The sequence below is a fragment of the Amia ocellicauda genome, chromosome 5 (genome assembly GCF_036373705.1).
Source record: "Amia ocellicauda isolate fAmiCal2 chromosome 5, fAmiCal2.hap1, whole genome shotgun sequence".
In the NCBI taxonomy this organism is placed as follows: domain Eukaryota; kingdom Metazoa; phylum Chordata; class Actinopteri; order Amiiformes; family Amiidae; genus Amia; species Amia ocellicauda.
Genome location: NC_089854.1, coordinates 23329691 through 23348860, shown reverse-complemented (window position 1 = coordinate 23348860; position 19170 = coordinate 23329691). Strand labels below are relative to the sequence as shown.

At 39.8% G+C, this 19170-nt stretch overlaps 1 protein-coding gene across 1 annotated transcript in view; it reads left to right on the top strand.

Moving 5' to 3' along the window:
- Window positions 1-4009: 4009 nt before the first annotated feature.
- aatkb (apoptosis-associated tyrosine kinase b) overlaps window positions 4010-19170 on the top strand; it is a 44949-nt gene continuing 29788 nt past the window's right edge. Inside the window, exon 1 of the mRNA XM_066704386.1 lies at window positions 4010-4750. Coding sequence (XP_066560483.1) covers window positions 4669-4750 — 82 coding nt within the window. The 5' untranslated portion in view covers window positions 4010-4668. The remainder of the gene's footprint in view (window positions 4751-19170) is intronic.

The following is a 19170-nucleotide window of genomic DNA, read 5'->3' as shown; positions in this document are numbered from 1 at the left end:
CTGGTGGATTTATAGGAAACAGAGGGTGTCGATTAGAGGAGTTGCTTCTAACTGGAGTGAGGTTGTTAGTGGAGTTCCACAGGGATCAGTACTAGGGCCTTTGCTTTTTCTAATCTATATTAATGATCTGGACTCTGGGATATTTAGCAAACTTGTCAAATTTGTAGATAAAATAGATGGCTCAGCAGATACAATCTCGGCAGCACAGGTTATTCAAAGGGACTTTGATAATATTCAGTTGTGGGCCGACACCTGGCAGATGAAATTCAATGTGGACAAGTGCAAGGTATTACATGAAAGGTAACAAAAATGTCCACTACTTACACTATGGGAGGAATAGAACTAGATGAAGTAACGCATGAGAAAGACCTAGGAGTCTATGTGGACTTTCTCCATCCAAACAATGTGGGGAAGCAATAAAAAAGGCAAACACAATGTTAGGGTATATTGTCAAAAGTGTAGAATTGAGAACAAGGGCAGTGATGTTCAGACTGTACAATGCACTAGTTAGAGCTCATCTGGATACTGTGGACAGTTCTGGGCTCCACACTTCAAGAAAGATATCGCTGCCCTAGAGGCAGTTCAGAGGAGAGCAACCAGACTTATTCCAGGTCTGAACGGAATGTCCTACTGAGAGACTGAGGAACTGAACCTTTTCACCCTGGAACAGAGGAGACTACATGGGGATTTGATCCAAGTCTTCAAAATCATGAAAGGCATCGACCACATCAAACCAGAGGAGCTTTTCCAGATCACCAGGGACACACGCACCTGGGGACACAAATGGTAATTGGGCTTCAAGGCATACAAGACAGAAAACAGGAGATACTTTTTCACACAGAGAGTCGTCACAATCTGGAACAAACTCCCCAGCGATGTTGTAGAAGCTTAACATTTGGGAACATTTAAAAATAGACTGGATAGGATCCTTGGATCACTCAGTTATTAATGGACGCTAAACAATCACGATGGGTCGCATGGCCTCCTCTCGTTTGTGAACTTTCTTATGTTCATATGTTCTAATATTAGCTTTATTTCAAACAAAGGCACATCTTCACAGATCTCCGAGGTCTTATCCATCTATTATTTCCCTGTTGGGATTTGCAGAATAGCGAAAATGTCACGGCAGTAGCTGATACATGCTTACAATATGCTAACATTAAATGCATAAAATATGCTCCTCATACTTTAAATTGTTTCTATCTACAGTTTAAAAGGGAATTAATTTTCCTAAAATATCTTTAAATATCCACAATAGCAAGAGTACATCATGCAAATACACCAAGATATGATATTCAGGGAGAATGAGTTATTAATAAACTACATAGGAATCCGGTGTCTAAATATGCAGGGATGTCATAAGGTTGCTTGGGTTTACGTGCTAATTGTCTAGTACTTAGAGTTCTTGACCTTTTAAAAAGGATTTCATCTTTGCGGTGTATTTGTTTCTTGTTGCTCTCAGGACTTTTTTTGGCCCTCAATTTATCTAGCTCTTCTCTAGTACCGAGCTGTAAAATGAGAAAAAACACGTTTGTCTCATTTGTTTCTCAGTTGCACATCAAATTAGATCACCATTACTCTTTATTTCCTTTGGCTTGGAAGATGCAATCTTTCTGAAGCTTGGATTCTGCCTAGGGATTTGGGCTCCTGAGAGGTCTATTAATGCTGAATGTGTTCATCCCTCAAAATGGTGACAATGTCAGCCTATTTGAAGGAGTCTTGAATGTGATTTATTCTTCACTCATGGTAGACTTTGACAGTAGGTAGCCCCTTCAATATTTTGTGTTTGTCTGTCTATTTGTTTGTTGGTGTTTAGACAGAAATATGTAGTTACCTACACTAATAAGATTATATTACAATACAATGATGACAAAGACATATTTTTTAGTACAAAAGGAATATATATCTTTATTAACATATGTCTTTATATCTATGTCTACATATATGTATCCAATGATTGGTAGTCTTCTTGTAAATACGTGAAAATGATGAGCTAAGGACTGCCCTTCTGACACTGCGTTAAAGAAAACGGTGCCTATATTCGTCACTTCTTGTCCTTGGCAGGGCCGAAGCTGACTGATAAATAATTGGTGGCAGTTTCAATAAACACAGCAGTGGCTGGCATGCCTGTATCCTCCTGGCTGAGATCTTAAATTCTGTTTCTCTCCTGTGAAACCAGAGCTGGGTTTACACCAATTGCAGCTGCCTGGTGCTGACAGATAGCCAATCCCCGGTGGGCGGTTAAACTTAGACACTGAGCCTGCCCCGTTTAACATTCGCGGAGTTAAGTGACGCCTGCGTAGTTCAAGAATGTGCCGTTACTAATTATCTCTAAGCAACCCCTCCCCGTGTGGTCAAAATTAGCAGGGAAATCTATGGATAACAGAATTTAGAAAAGTTTATGCTGCAACTGGAAAAGATTTATGGACACCCCTAGATCCACTTCTCATTGTGCAGCAGTTGCACAGGATGGGTGTGTGCTCTTGCAGTGGTTGGCAAAAAGGGAAGTGAAAGTGAGAGTGAGAGTAACCTAGTTGCTGGCATGAGATTAAGATCTTGTCTGTTACACACATGCACACACACACACACACACACACACTCATAACCAACTTTTCAATATTTTCATTTAAAATTGTCCTTCCATTTATAGAGATGTTTTTTCTTTCAGATAGAAATGCAGAAATTACACATCGTAAATGTGTGTGGATACACATTTGTTGTGGTGGTGGTGAGAAAGACGTTAAGAAATATGAAAGCCACCGCCACATCATCTTGAGAGGGAGAAGGAATGAGCCTAAACTCTGCTTTAGCATTGCATTCGATATAGACAGAAGACAGCATTATAACTGGATTACAGCAATTGCCCCATTCGGGTATCCCTTCCCTTTCCATTCCTGCACAGCAGTGAACATTATGCAGGGCCCTAATAAAGTGGCTCCACCCTGAAGAAGCCCAAAGAGGCAACAGATGGGAAGGCCCCTCTCCTCTCTCTCGCTGTTGTCTGGTTCAGCAGATTGTGGCCAGATGTCAAGATCAACAGACCAGTGATTAGTATTTATCACAGTGAGTCATTGTGTTAACCACAAATGCTTTAAGATGGATTATTATTACCAAAGAATGCAGCACCACTGTTGGTAATACATTGTAAAGCCATAAAAAATGAAGATAAAGCTCTCTAGTACAAAGCTCAGTGACTGTACTGTAAAAGTAAAGTAAAACATGAACTAAATGATCAAGAGTTGTTGTTGTTGTTGTGGCATTGTAAGGCACTGTCAACATGTAGTAAAACAACCATAGACATTGCTGTGTACAAAAATACAGCACTACACTGCAACACTGAACTATAAGGCAACTGTTTCACTAGATAACAGATCAACCATAATAACAAGGAGTTGATCAATCTGTAATAGCTTTTATTTAACAAAACTGAAACCTTAGTTATAATAATAATAACTAGAATTTAAACAATGATTTGTCTTGTTGCAGTGTTGTATTGTTGTTTATCCAATACAAACTGTTTGTTATTGTGCAATTGTAAGCCGCAATAGAGAATTGTAACCTACCCCACACCACTGTTTTTATACCACAATATACCACAACACTTTACCACGTGCTTAGGACACTACACCAATCTGCATGTTTACTGTGTTTTTACTATAATACACCACGCTACATTTTAGAGTGTTTTTTCACATTACACTTTACTGCGATTATACCATGCTACACCACACTACACGTCACCATATTGTACCATGGTATATAATAATAATAATAATTATGATGATGATCCTCCAGGAGAACATAATAATAATGACGAAGAATGTGCATCCATGTTTGTAGGCTTTGCTCAAGCAACCCATGCAACAGTTCACGTTTCCGCTGCGTGTTGGAGCAGGTTGCATGCTCGGGTCTGTCGTCCTTTTTCTCATCTCCTTATTGCCCCCCTCCCCCTCTAATCTCTCGTCCAGCCCCCCCTTGCCTCTGCAGATTCCGGAGCGGAGGCAGAGCAGCAGCAGCCCGTGATTCCCTCCGACAGAACCTTAGCAAGATGGCGCTCTCGCTGTCAGCACCAGGACAGCTCCCTCTCTCAGCCCGACACACTGGAATTGATCTCACATGCTAGCACAAACAACTGAGCTCTCCATTGAGATATCCTGTCAAGTGCTGTCTAGGACACTCTTCTACCCTTTATTGTCATCTGGAAACGGTAACGGAAATGCTCTGAGAAGAAGGGGGTACTGGGAGCCAAGCTGAGGTTTGGTGCAGAGGCAAGGGGGGATAGGGATTTAAATAGCAGCATCGGGCTGGAGTAGCGCACACGGGTATCTCGCCGAAACCGCTGCTTCTGTTGCAGATCTGTGTTGGTTTTTAACCACAGAAAACAAGCCAACTAAACAACGATCAAAAGTGTTTTGTTGCATTCCTCTAATGCAAAACGAGAGGGACCTGGAATTGCTCAACATCTCTTTCTCAATGTGCTGTATGTAGTGAAAATGGTGGAGCATGGCTTGTGACGCCGGGAGCGTCTTTTAATTTGGGAAAACAATGCAACACGCGAAAAGAAGATTCTTCATGTCGTTGTTTTTAAGATAGCTTTTTTATTCCCCCCCCCCTCTTTTTATTTTTGAAATACTGCATTGCAACAGCACGAGCTACCCGAGGAAGAGGATGTGCGCGACGCTCTTGGTGATGGTCATGTCTTCATCTTTTTTCAACCCCAGTTTTGCCTTCAGTTCTCATTTCGATCCAGGTGAGTGAAAGGAGAGAGGAAAAAAAAACTCCACTGCATCATTTTTCTTTAAGCTGCTTTCATTAGTTTAAGATGATGATCTGGTTTGCCATTGGTTTTGGTTCAGTCGTTTTTTAATTGTGAAAATATGTGATGTGGCCAAGTGTGCTGATATGTCCTCAGCTGTGCACGTTTAGAGGTTATCTGTCAGTGCTTTTCTGCTGCGCTTAACCCTTTCAGCATTTGGGGGAAGGAGGGTAATTACAAGATCAGTTTTAGGTGAGCTTATCTGATGAGCTATTGCTCAAATAACACCACAACTATCTGCCAGCAGCTGTGCATTCGGTGTGTGCGTTTGAGTACCTATATATCCCTGCACTACAAAGGTAGCGATGAGTTTTAATCCCTATAATAACACCCCACACTGCAGCCCTCCCCCTCCCGCCTCATCTTCTGTTCTCCTCTGAAGTATTTATCTATCCATTGCTGTTACTGCACCCTTTGCTCAGCAGCTATCGCTGTTGTAATGCGCTGTAAAAGACCTGCATACCAATAGGCAAACATAGTAACCAATACTATCTTTCTTCCACTTCAACATTAAGCTTAATTTGTGTTGGAAATAGTTCTTAACACTTAAGATTGGAGCTTATAGTAAAAACTATACCCTTAATAAACCAGAATACTGTGGATTTGTAATGTTTATATAGTCCTAGTGTGTGTATCATAATATATGTTTCTGGTATTTATTGACCCATCCGTCTGTCTCTGTATCTCTTATTATTTGTTAATTAGATGGAGAATGGTCATCTTAGCCAGTGTAAGAGGCCCAATTCTGTTTTACAATGCTGCTAATGAAATTATAAGCTGTTACAAAACCGTGCCCATTTACTCCTTGATAATCAGTTTATGACAGGAAAGCACTTTATTATTTTACAGCCCAGAACCGCAGGGATAAGCAGGACTGTCTCTCACCCCCCCCCACCCCCCCCATCCCATGTCATCCTGCTGTATCGGCTCCACCCAGGTCCAAAGCAAGTGAATTGAGGGAGATCAGGCTTAGCCGTGTAATTATTTACCCTACAGGAGTCATGGGATGATTTTACCATTAGAAAGCCCCTTATTACAAACACAAAGACTGTGTAATAACAACAGACAGGAGAGAAGGCCTGAGACAGCTGGCCTGGCTACCATTTTTATTTCGAGCAAAAAACATTCTTATGGAATATGAATTGAGGCTGAGTTTGTTGTTGCTGCTGAATTAAATGTAATGATAGTTTTTTTTTAGCTTTTTTGGGGGGTCTTGAGCTGATTTGATTTCATTAGTTTTATTTTCCTAGGGAGTAATTGCTGCTCTATCCTGTTCTTATTAGTGTTGTGATATAGATAGCATTTGTTGCATTTCTGAGGGGTTGCCATGGTGACCAGGAGCTCCCTGGTCTTATCATTGGTTGCATCTGCTTCATCTTGCACTCCTGTGGCCTCGTGTCTTGGCACTATAGTACTGTCACAACGCTGTACCTCTCACAACATGGCCACCCTGATCACTTGATTACAGAACCCCTTTGGATAGATCAATCAATCCAATGGAATGTATTTTTGCTGGACGATACAAAGAATATCAGTATGGTGATAAAAAACCCACAATAGTGTTTCATATTGAATGAAAATAGGCGGACCACAGCAACTATAAATTGTCTCCTGTATCCTTAATGATACAACCATTTACTCAGGGATTATTGTTCAGACATTATTATTGTCCTCTTTATAATCTTGTGTTTAAACATGGGTGATAGTAGAGTGAAATCCCTTCCCAGATAATACTGCCATTCTCTGTGCTTTCAGTTCAAGACAACAGACTGCAGGTATTTTAAGTTTGATCTCATCTCATCTTTTAATAGATGATTACGTAATCCTGATGTAATAAAAGCATTGTGAATTTTGCTAATTTTATCTCCCAGTTGCTGACCTCGGGACCCCATGCAAAAGATATGTTCCCACGCATTCTTCGTCTAAGAGCATGTTATACGGCGAGAGGCAGGAATAGTCTGATGTAATTTTGTGAATTGAAACATTTTTTTCTTACTGTTGCTGTAAGAAGATGTTTATATGATTAAGCATGAGTTTCATTACAATAGAAACACCATCATATTGAATTATGTTTTCCAAGCCTCTCTCCAGTGAAAATGGAGCTCCATTGTGTATTTGTAGATAAAACAGTAACAGAAATAATGATCACTAAAACCATCAATGAACTGCCTCTTATTCATTTAAGAGGTCAGCATTTTAAATGATAACAAATAGCCTATATACTTTGAACAGCTTTTGGAAATTATTCCTGTTGATTTATCTTATGTTTTACTCTGAAGTTGATTTATACAGTAGGTGTTTAGGCAACCAACAATATGCTGAATATTAATTGTCTTACACAGATAATGGTTTTATCTGAAGACAGAAATTGTTAAGATATTCATGTGGTGAAGTCTGAACAATGTAAACATTTAGATCTGTGTTCTATCATGGCAGTGTGCACGACTGCCTGGTAACCAAATCAATTGAGTTTGCAGTCAATTGCATCCATTTCTGAGAATTAAAAATAATTGAATTGTGAGTTGATGTACCCGAGCTGATAGATTGAGTGGAGAGTTAAGTCTATCAGGGATAAGTAACAGTAATCAGAAGCAATTCCCATATTGTGATACCCTAGCTATCAAATTCAAGATACCAAAATGAGGCATAATGGTTGTGTTACCTGTGATCAAAAATATTTTTGTCAGGAATATGGGTAGTATTGTTACCATTAGGGTCTAGTAGCAAAAACATCTTTATTAGGATTTTACTCCGTATTTCCAACTTTAAATATACACATCTTTATGACATATTTTTTAAATAATCTGTTATGTGGAATGGACAAAACATCACTTTTTCCAAACAAGATAACTAATGCAGGAAAATTAAAAAAAAAACAATAACAATATTCCTTTAATTTACACAAATAAACTTATACAATACATATAAACATATAGTATACATATAAACCTGTACATCCAGAAAGGAAATTAAGGAACTTAATCTTCATGCATTAAACTATATTCACATCTAAGCCTTATATAACCAACCCAAATAATACTCACATACATACACACACACACACACACACACACACAAACACATACATATAGTACGTATGCCTGCAAACCTATATATATACAGATACATATACACACACTTCTCTCACACCCTACTTCAATATCTAAATATAATTCTCTAACCTAATCCACTCATCCAATCATTATCCATGCATCCTTCACCATTCATGTCATAACAACTCGTAAACCTTTACTTCCTTCTCACTGCAGATCAATACATAATTAAAAAAATGTCCTTCAGTGTAATCTTAATTTCCCAGGGTGACTGGGGGCACAAAATACCAGGCGTTCACAAAATACCCTGGTCTTTTATAGCCCCCCTGATCCACCTCATGCTTTCTCCTTTCCCTACAGAGACATTTTGTACCCTTCCTCTAAGCGCCAGCAGGTCAGGCTCCTGTTTCAGGTACACTAGGATGTTCCTCGCCTCCCTCAGTACCTGCTTGTCGTGTTTTGACCACAATCCAGAGGAGGATGTTTCATTATATGCTACTCTTTTCACCAGTACTTCTTCAGAACCTGCCTCAGAACTAATCTACCGAGGCCCAGAGACCTGAGGCAGGTTCTGAAGAAGTACTGGTGAAAAGAGTAGCATATAATGGTACATTTGAGCAATGCATGGATTTGTATAACATCAATGTTTTTAAAAGAAATTGTGACTTGTATTTACATGTCCCGTGTGTGTGAGAGTGCGAACCTACGGATGTGCGTATCGCTGTGTGTGTGCGGGGGTGATAGGACTATGAATTGATCATTCTCAGAACAGATTGTTTTTCATCTAGCGAGTCATCTCTGGTGGATTTGAATTATTTTTTAACTCAATCAGCCGCTGTTTTCAAACTCAGGGCTTTGAGAGCTTGCTGGGAAGGTGATGACATCACCGGGCCCATGGTTTATTGGGTTTACTGGCAGAGCTGGCAGCTCTCTTGAGTTCAGGTTATTTATTTCACATATGTTTCGCGGCTGTCTTGTTTGGGGGAGTGCCTGCTTGCATACACACAGCACAGCACAACACAGCACAGCATAGCATAACTATACAGGTGAGAAATATGGTTGGAGGAAGAAGGAGGAATATCTAGGTGAGTGAGAAAAAATGTTACATTAATATATGGCTTATCCTTAAAGCAAGACAGACCGCCTCATTCCAAAGCTAAATGGCTTCTCTTGTTACTACAGCTGGATCTAATTTGTATTTTTCCCCTTTTTAATGCATTGAAGGGTGTGTATGCTTTTGTCAGATTATAAATACTTTTTTCTGTTTTGATCCTCATCTAAAACCAATAAGAATGTGCTTCTGAATATGACATCGATGCTCCCAAAGAACATAATTTAATGCGTTCATAATCTTACCAAAAAAATCATAATGATATTGAGCAGTATACTGCGCTCTTAAAACCACGCAGTGTGCGGTCTTTGTCTATGGATTTATCGGTTGTCCTTTGTGTGATCTTTGGTGGTATGTCAGCTAAATTCTGAATTAATTTGCCTTTCATCTCACTAATTAGTCTCCTTGTTCTGCCAGTATGATACTCTGTGCTTTCATGTAGCTCTCTCCATGATAATACACATCACTTCAGTGACCACCAGCAAAGTACGAATTCTGATTTGTTTTTTGTTTTTCAGACTTGTATTTGTTCTCAGTTTACATTTCTTCCTTAAATAAAAGGCACAGCTCAGTCCTAGTGCTTTGGATCCTTGTGTCTTCTGGTCTCTCTGCACTGCGCTCTGCATTACGTATTTGATTTCTTAATTTAAACATTGTTCTTAATTATATCCCGCTAATGGTTTTCAGCTCCCAGAACATCACTTATATCAAGTTACTTAATAATTGTTAAAGTTCAGTTACAGTCTCCAGAATTGTCAGAGCTGAAAACAATGTAGCTGAATCTATTCCTTCATCAAGGGAATTGAGCAAGAATGAGAAAAGAAATAGACATTGAGATCCCAAAGACCAATATTTGGAAGCCCTGCATGAACATGGACACAGTGCGTCTGAGATGGTTTGTTTCGAAGGTGTTCTTTAAACAGCACCCTGGGAAAATTTTAATGGGAGCTAAAACAACACTATCAAGACCTCAGATTGCTGTTGCAATTATGACTTCATGTCCATTGCACTGGCTAATACCTGCCGGGTAATTGATCACAATGGCAGGAAAGTGGCTTTAGCTGAAGGCCACTGCACTTATCCCTGCAGACAGACAATTATCCCCAGAGTTATCCAAAGACTATTATTAATAATGTCATTATAAATGGAAAGATTGACTTTCTTGTATCTGAGAGAGATTTTCAAATGTTTACTTTTGTAGGAGGGAGGTGTGAACTTTGTTAAAATATTGATCCGGGTACTTAGAAAGGGGGCTCTGTGGATAAAGACCTTCCAGCTTCAAACATCTGATTAAGGTTTACAGTATTCACTGTGACATAGTCTGATAAGTATACTGATAAGTATACCATTTCCTAGAAATATAAGTATAATTTAGCAGCTGTCAAACACAGGATAGTAGGAAACTAAACCTGAATATAAAAAAAACACCCAGTGACTTTAATATTCTGATTTATAATATTCTGATATTCTGTATTTGTTCCTATTACAATTGATTAGAACTAAAATAGATTTGTTGTGGGACTCATCCCAGATAGCGGGTTATTTTCAAGATTCTTAATTTTAGTGGATTTTTGCTTTCTACACGATCACCAAAGCTGTGACTGAATAGCTTAGCTCTTTGCTAGAGCTTTACTCCGGGAATAAACGGCTACAATGTGTATTTTTTTTTTTTCCAGGAGATTTTTGATCCTACAAACAGGATTAAGTATACTTGACATATTTAGCTTTTTTTCCTTTTCCTGACAAATTCCCAAAGAGAAGCTCAGTCTTGTGTTTTCGTCTGATCTGCGGAAATGAGTTCATGCAAGCATCATTTTTTGTGAGTGTTGGAAAAGCAGTTTCTTGTAAATAAGAAGATCATAATTTTCTTGATCTGCCACTTGAGGTTAATAGCTTATGTAATGTGATGCAGGTTGTCAGTGGTGTGAAAACAGTTTTAAGGCAGCCCAGAGACACAGCACGGAGATTGAAGCATTTCTCTCAGCCATTTGGAGCACACAAACACATTCGCAGAAGAAAATGGCAACATGTCATATTGATTGCTCATGTCTTTCTTAATTGTTTTACTTGGTGTTAACCTATTGGCCTGCTGTCTTTTCTTTATATGCATTTGTCTACCACTTACTTTTCTATCCACATAACTAGCTATTCTTGTGTACTCTTGTATCATATTCCTCATATCTCTATAGGTTTGTTCTTTAAGCTGTTTCATTTCTGGAAGGAAAATGAACTGATGCTTTGTGTCACCCTGCTATAATCTCTAAGGTTGTAAGTGGTGTCCTCCATTGCATTTTTTACTTTAAGGTTGAGCCATTGAGTTGTCAAGGGCACTCTTCATTTATAAGTGTTTAGATCTTTTGTCATGATTCAGATGATTTCACTAGTGTAAAGACACCACTAGCATTGACCTTTTAAAAGCAGAATGAGTTCTATTAATTTGCAGTTGTTTTTTAGTTTCTATTAGTATTTTCCAAATTGTTAAGTGCTTTCTTGTAGTCAAGTTCAGTGACAAGGTTTGTCAAAAGCTTCTAATTCAGTGCTTCATAAACATAAAAACTGGTACACCGATCAGCCATAACATTATGACCACCTGCCTAATATTGTGTAGGTCCCTCTTTTGCCGCCAAAACAGCCCTGACCCGTCGAGGCATGGACTCCACTAGACCTCTGAAGGTGTGCTGTGGTATCTGGCACCAAGTCGTTAGCAGCAGATCCTTTAAGTCCTGTAAGTTGCGAGGTGGAGCTTCCATGGATCGGACTTGTTTATCCAGCACATCCCACAGATGCTCGATTGGATTGAGATCTGGGGAATTTGGAGGCCAAGTCAACACCTTGAACTCGTGATTCATCAGACCAGGCCACCTTCTTCCATTGCTCCGTGGTCCAGTTCTGATGCTCAAGTGCCCATTGTAGTCACTTTCAGCAGTGGACAGGGGTCAGCATGGGCACCCTGACTGGTCTGCGGCTACGCAGCCCCATATGCAACAAACTGCGCTGCACTGTGTGTTCTGACACCTTTCTATCAGAACCAGCATTCACTTTTTCAGCAATTTGAGCTACAGTAGCTCGTCTGTTGGATCGGACCACACGGGCCAGCCTTCGCTCCCCACGTGCATCAATGAGCCTAGGCCGCCCATGACCCTGTCACTGGTTCACCGCTTTTCCTTCCTTGGACCACTTTTGATAGGTACTGACCACTGCAGACCGGGAACACCCCACAAGAGCTGCAGTTTTGGTGATGCTCTGACCCAGTTGTCTAGCCATCACAATTTGGCCCTTGTCAAAGTCGCTCAGATCCTTACGCTTGCCCATTTTTCCTGCTTCTAACACATCAACTTTGAGGACAAAATGTTCACTTGCTGCTTAATATATCCTACCCACTGACAGGTGCCATGATAACGAGATTATCAGTGTTATTCACTTCACCTGTCAGTTGTCATAATGTTATGGCTGATCAGTGTATAATGCTTAAAAAACACACCAATATGGTCAGATTTGTCTAGGGCTTTTATCCAAACTATATTTTGCTAAAAACTAGATAATTAGGTTTATAATGTTTCTACTTTGCATTGATATGTTTTTAACACTTATCTGTGTTAAATATAAGCATATCTGTTTGACTTTTTCATACCAGAAATGAATGTCAGGCCTTATATTTATTAACACTTCCTTGTGTATCTGTAATGCGCTATGATTTTTAGTCCGAATATATAGGTAATTCACACGCCCTGAATTAGTGCGTGTGACTCAGAAGGCCGATGTCCTGCTGTTTGTGTCTGATCTGACACTGCATGCGTTACCTGTGTTGGTGTTTCAGCACCATGGACAGGTTTCAGGAGGGAGAGGCGGTGCCTGGACCCTGAAACATGCAGCATTGCGTTTTGAACCAAAATAGCATCAGGAACTCTTATGACATATTATCTAACTTTTTGTTGATGTTGTTGTTTTCCAATGGTTTTTCCATGCATGCACTTTGCTATTCCACAGTGTTACATAGTTTCTATCATGTTTTACTACACCTGTCCATGTTTTACTATGGTTTCTCTTCTATACTTTTCTATAATTTCACCATGGTGTGCTGTTGTATAATTTCATAAATAATTATTTAGAGGTTAGAGATTTTTAGACTTTTTTTTCTTTCTCTCTTTTTGGTTTGTCTTCTTTCTTCCTTAAGGCTGAAGTTAGGTGCAAGGTTGAATTATTTCCTTTAAAATACCACAACAGCTATTTTTTTTTCTATAATAAGGGTGATAGAAGTATTCACTGAAAAGTTATGTTAGGAGAAACTATTTTTTTATTAATGAGGGATGTGTAGGTGATTATTCAGCCTCACACTACAGTCATATCAGTGGCAGCAGTATTGTGTATCACTTCAATATTACCCCCTCTCTCCCAGCTGGGCAGAAGGACTTGTTCCCCGGTACTTGTCTCTCGACCTTCACTGTGTGATGGAAAGCTCACCGCAGTGTGGGCATTAGGCACGGCTGTTAAGTCCATGATTTAGAGGGATTTCACAAAGTCGGGCACGGCTGAGTGAATGAAAAATAGTGTGGGGCGCATGATTGACTGGGCTGTTTTGCTGAGGAATTCCACCAGGAAGGTTTGAATTGTGCATCTGTGTCGGCAGCAGCTGAAATGGTCTGTGTGTGTATTTGTGTAAGTGTTTAGAGGGAAGATGAGGGGGTTTTGGTTTGGTGAAGTGCATCATTCTTGTCACTTTCGTTCGCACTAACATGTAGACTCATAGAAAGTGCACGAGGGCCAGAATGAATCCCATGTTTGGGAGAATGTGACTATGACCGCTTATTATTTTGAAGTATTCATGGCTGACATGTACCATAGGGCGCAGTTAAGTATATGGTACAAAATGTCCTGGTCCTGATAATGTGGCACGAGAGACCAGCGATGTGGGACATGGCGTTGTGTCATCCTCTTCCTGCAGATCCACGGTGGGGTGGCTCCTGAGGCTGGTCTGTATCAATACAGTAAATCTCCCCATCCTGTAATGCAGCATCTCGTTGGCCATCACAGTAATGGATGGTAGCGAATTCAGGGTCACTGCACTGCGGAAGTGAGCGAGCGAGCAAGGGAACACCATTAATACTGCTTTTTTCTCCTGCTGGTGCACCGTCAGAGCTCCTTTGGCAGGAGCAGGGGAGCTTGGGAAGGAAGGCTAGAGATTAAAAATGATGTAAATCTCTAGTCCTTTACCCTACAGGTGTGCTGGTCATTTTCTTGGAACAAATAGTTTTCAGATTCAGATTATGCCGCCATTCAGTTTCAACCCTTCCGTTTCGAGCCCACAAAATCTAATTTGTTATTTTAAATTATTTATCTCACGGTGTGTTTGTCAGAGTGTCCTGTAGGATTTACTATCTGTTTGGGACTAGAAAAACATATGGGCTTTGAAAAACAAGAGTTTTGGATCCTTTACTCTCTTTTAAAATTCCCCAATGACACGCTGTATCATGTGCTGCAGTGGTGAAATAACCTAAAATGGAAAGGAATATCAACACACAAGTCTGTTCAGCTGGGATATCATTCCTCTTCTTGTGTCTTCACAACCAGTGTCTCAGTTTAAGATGTATCAAATACAGCAAATGAGAAACTGACTGAATTGCTAGGACAAACAAGACCATTTATTGTATTCTATGTATGCTACAACATCTATACTTGTATGAGACAGGTTTACGTGCATAAGTATGCATTGCTATACATGGATTTATGCTGAGGTATTTTCTTTAGGTGAGAATATTTTGTGACGTTTTTAAATATTTTTTTTGCTGCCCCAATTCTTTTTGGGGCAACCACCTGTATGTTTCTGAGAGAGGTGAAGCTAGAGACTCCATAATTAAAGGTGTGATACAGAAATGGTGTCATTTGATTATATAACCATAAGCCAAAACTGTGACTGTGAAGACAGATGTCACCGGGTTTCATAATCACTTTTATTCTTATTAATTAATTAATGCCTCTCTTATGTAAGTTTCCACATAGGAGCTGGAGTCCAGTGCATTCAGACAGGATCTTGAAGATATTTGCCATTTCCTTTTCCTATAGTGGCCTTATCAAGACACGTGCTTGCTTAGACATATGTACTCTTCTCTATGTGTGTGTTTGGCCATGCTGTCACATGTGTGTATTCGAAGCAGTTGGGCATTAACAATTTGCAGGCTTTATATATATATATATATATATATATATATATATATATATATATATATATATATATATGTTTTATTTCTGCTGCAGATGATCTCATGCAATATTTAATGCTTGACTACAGCATGATCATTTCACAGATTGCAGATTCAGTCCAAGGAGCTCGGCAAAGAAATCTGACTTCCAATCTAACCACATGCAGTCTTGTCCAACTGTGTATCTCAAAAAGCCCACAGAACCTTTTGCAAAAGTATAGAGAGCCAGAGAGTTAAAATGTTACAAGAAAAACACACAAAAAACCTGATCTTGGAGGGAATTTGAAGTGCAGCTCATCTAGGGTGGCTTTCTATAGCTTTTGTCAGCGTATGCATTCGTGGATTTATCTGTTGTGCACATGCTATGGAGCAGTTACATAAACACAGTTCCCATTCTGTCTCTGCGCCTGAAAGTCAGTGGTGTGTGTTTTTATCATCTTTAAGACAACGCGCTCAGTCTCACAGATCTCTGGAATCTTAATAATTCTTGATTTTTGATAATTAACAGTCGACTCTCCGCGGGGGCCGATGCAAATCTGCAGGATGAAATTCCTTCTCTGGCACTCGTAAAGCACAAACATCCCTCTATTTTAAACACACTGCGATGTATGTATACAAACATAAAAGGGGACTTGTTCTCGAACTCCTTGTTTCATAATAAGATCTGTTAGTTGCTTTTGATCCTTGTCTCCAACTCTCCGGCTGCTGTGCATGTTGTTATTTTGATGGCTGCTGCACAATATAATCTGATCGCGCAGCTCAGCTGGTGATAATCTGGGAGAGCCCGGACGGCCGGGTGCTTTAGAGACTGGCGCCACAATAAAATCACTTTAATTCCCCCTTTTCTTGCTAGGCCCCTGCAACTTGAATTAGCTTATCTACTGGAAATAAAACCAATTAACACAGCCCTGAATGCAGGTTTCACAAAGACTTTAATAAAAATGCGTGGACTTAATGGCTAGGAGGTAGTGTTGATAAGGGCCCAGCTTTGTGAATAAAGGCATGTTCGTAATTAGAAACAGCAGATTGGGAGTGGTTGTGTTGAGGTGCCAAACAGTGAAGGAGCTGAGAGGCAGGATTTTGCTGGTGTTTAGATGTTGTTGTTGTGTTTCTGATAAATACACTTCTTGATCTTTTAACAGGAGGCTGTGGCCCACGGTCTATGGAATATTCCATTGATTTATTATATGCTGGGAAATTACATCATAACACTTAAGGATCAACACACACATGGCAATACATGTCATATTGGGGGATGCAATATATTTATGTGTATTGACCTTTTAGTATAGTGCAAATGTTCCTGCTGGATACTGCAACATTGCTTCGCAGAAAACCTACCTCCATACCTTTACACTGCAACAGACACACCCCCTGACCGCGCACTGGAGTCAGAAAGAGGCTGCTACCATAGCTCAGAGGAACCATGGACTGTGATCACATTGCCCGCTAATTTATAGTCCTCGTTTTGTTACTCCTGCTAGGCACTGTTTTCATTTTACACAGTAAATAAGCCGCAGTCTGAACCTTAAATCGTCTCTCTCTGTCACCGCTCGATGCGGGAGTTGCAGCATCACGTACGCAGGCAAACGATCAATTCTGTCTTTTTAAAAAGACCACCGCCTGGGGGAACCATCTTAATTTCGTCTCTGGTGGAGCTGAAATATGGCTTGATCACTGAGATTTAATGTTTGTTTCCCTCCAGCACAAAGCAATCCCCTGCAATATTGACTTGAGTGGTTAAGGCATGCTTGCTACAGGTGAGCCCAGATGGGTTCTAGTAAAGGTTGGGCGTGGAGGGTTTTTGTTCCTGTGTGATATTATTAATATGTATAGTGTGTACTCTGTACCCTGGGCTTCTTTGCATATTGGATGCCAAATGGGGTAAAGGTGAATGAGGGGGGGAGTGTTAATGCTACAGTGACTACCAGCTTAAATAACAGTTAGAGCCCTGATGTATTTTAATTCAACAATCAATGCCTCAGCTCTCCTTTAATTGTTACCCTTGCACAGCCCAGTGAGTTGTCCCGCACAGAACTTGTCAGAGAAACAAACAGCGTTGGGTAAGCTATCGCCTAGCAACCAACCGCCATCCACCCGTAACCTCCTCCGAAGGAATTATACAAAACAAGCTATGCTCCCCACTTCCTCCCCTTCTTACCATATCTCCTGATATCAAATTGCATAGCTAAAGGGCTCTGGAGTGAAAAATGCAATCAAATTTCTAGTGCGGATGAAGTCGCCATTAAATATATTGTGCGGGACATTATTGCCTGCTCAGCAAGCTGTGTCCTAATGAAGTGTTAGACAGCTACACCAACATAAGCTGGACCTGGGTCACAGCTTTTCTTACTCTACTCTCTGGCTCTTTGAAGGATCAGCAACTTCCCCATTGCATGCACGTATTTGACAGTGTTAGTGTTTTGCGTAGTTTGCGCAAATGGAGATGTTTTGGAATTTGGTTCTTCCCACATTTAGTCTAAATAGAAACTCCCCACTCACTGTCCTTTTTTTAATCCAAGTTATGTCTTATATTAGACGTTTTAATGATTAAAATATACACTAAATGTTATTGTATATTTGAATCATACAAAATCTGATATAATTAGTGACTAAATTATATCACGATTCTTGATTATCTTCCTGTTTCTGATCTGTCTAAGAGTTAAATAGAATGACTAGCCATGCAAAAGGATTTATGTCGTGTATAAATGTATTTATTTATTAATGTATGCAAATCAAATGACTCAGTAGCTTCATGTAATGTATGGAAAATCTATTTGGAGCTCCTTGTTCATGCTCCGGGCAAAATGAACTACATCCTGCACAATTCATGAACATTTTAATCAAGCGAAAATAATACATTAATATTTATTTATTTTCTTTAGCATTTTGGTATTGCATTTTTTATTTGCTTGACTTTTTGTGTCTCTGTGTGTGGGGATCTATTATACAGCTTTTAATGTATTAGCAGATATCAGACATCTATATAATTATGTATATTGTGTTCTAGGGGAGCTGTCCTTTTTCAGCTATATCATTTTACAGAACACTCAGTCTGCTCAGAGAATTAATCAGACCTTTTGATTTATTGGTGGGAAACATCAAATAATAACAAGTACAGTAAACCATGATAAAGCCACGGTTCCAGGAATAATTACAAAACATGTGATTTTAACATCAACGCTTGACCTTAATGAAACAAATGAAATGCAGTAAGTCAGCTCTTATTACTATACAGCCACAGCATGTGGAAAACAGAGCTCAGAGCGCTTTGCCGAGACAAACGTGAAGCCTTTTCAATTAGGCCAGGAATCTGCGGGGGTCCGACAAACACGCTATACTGCTGGTTAGGAGTATAAGGGGCTGTCTTGTCAGCCCAGGCAATTCCACAGGGAAATCAAATAACCGAGAAATCATATATAGGTTTACAGAGGTTCGGTCTTCAGACATGCCAATCCTTCCCCTTCCCCCACCCCCAACCTCTCCAAATCCAGTCCAAAACTGTAATTGATCTCCTTCAGTAATCGTTAAAAGGCACAAGAGGGAGGGGGAATACATTCATTAAAAAATGTCAGAAGTTCCACTTTGCAAAACAAACGCTAGGCAATCTATTACAAATAACAGCAGAATGCAGTGACTGCACAAACCGCACAACCTCACAACCCACATTTCAGTGATTTACTGTAGATAACTGGCCATAAAATTACTGGTCAGTCAGATTAATTTTGAAACCCTTGCTTTACTGCGGTATATTTATTATACTGTGTAGCTGGAGCGGTTTGTGTCGAGGGTTGTGTGTGTGTGCCGACGCAACGCTAGCCAGTGGAGAACTCCATCTGCTTGATCACTGAACTGAGAAAATCCTGTAAACAAACAGAGGACAAAAAAACAACAGCACACACAAATAATTAAAAGCTGATGTTTATTTTTAGTGGTCTGTATGATGCAATGTCATTCCTGAATGTTTTCTTTTCCAGTGGCACTATCACT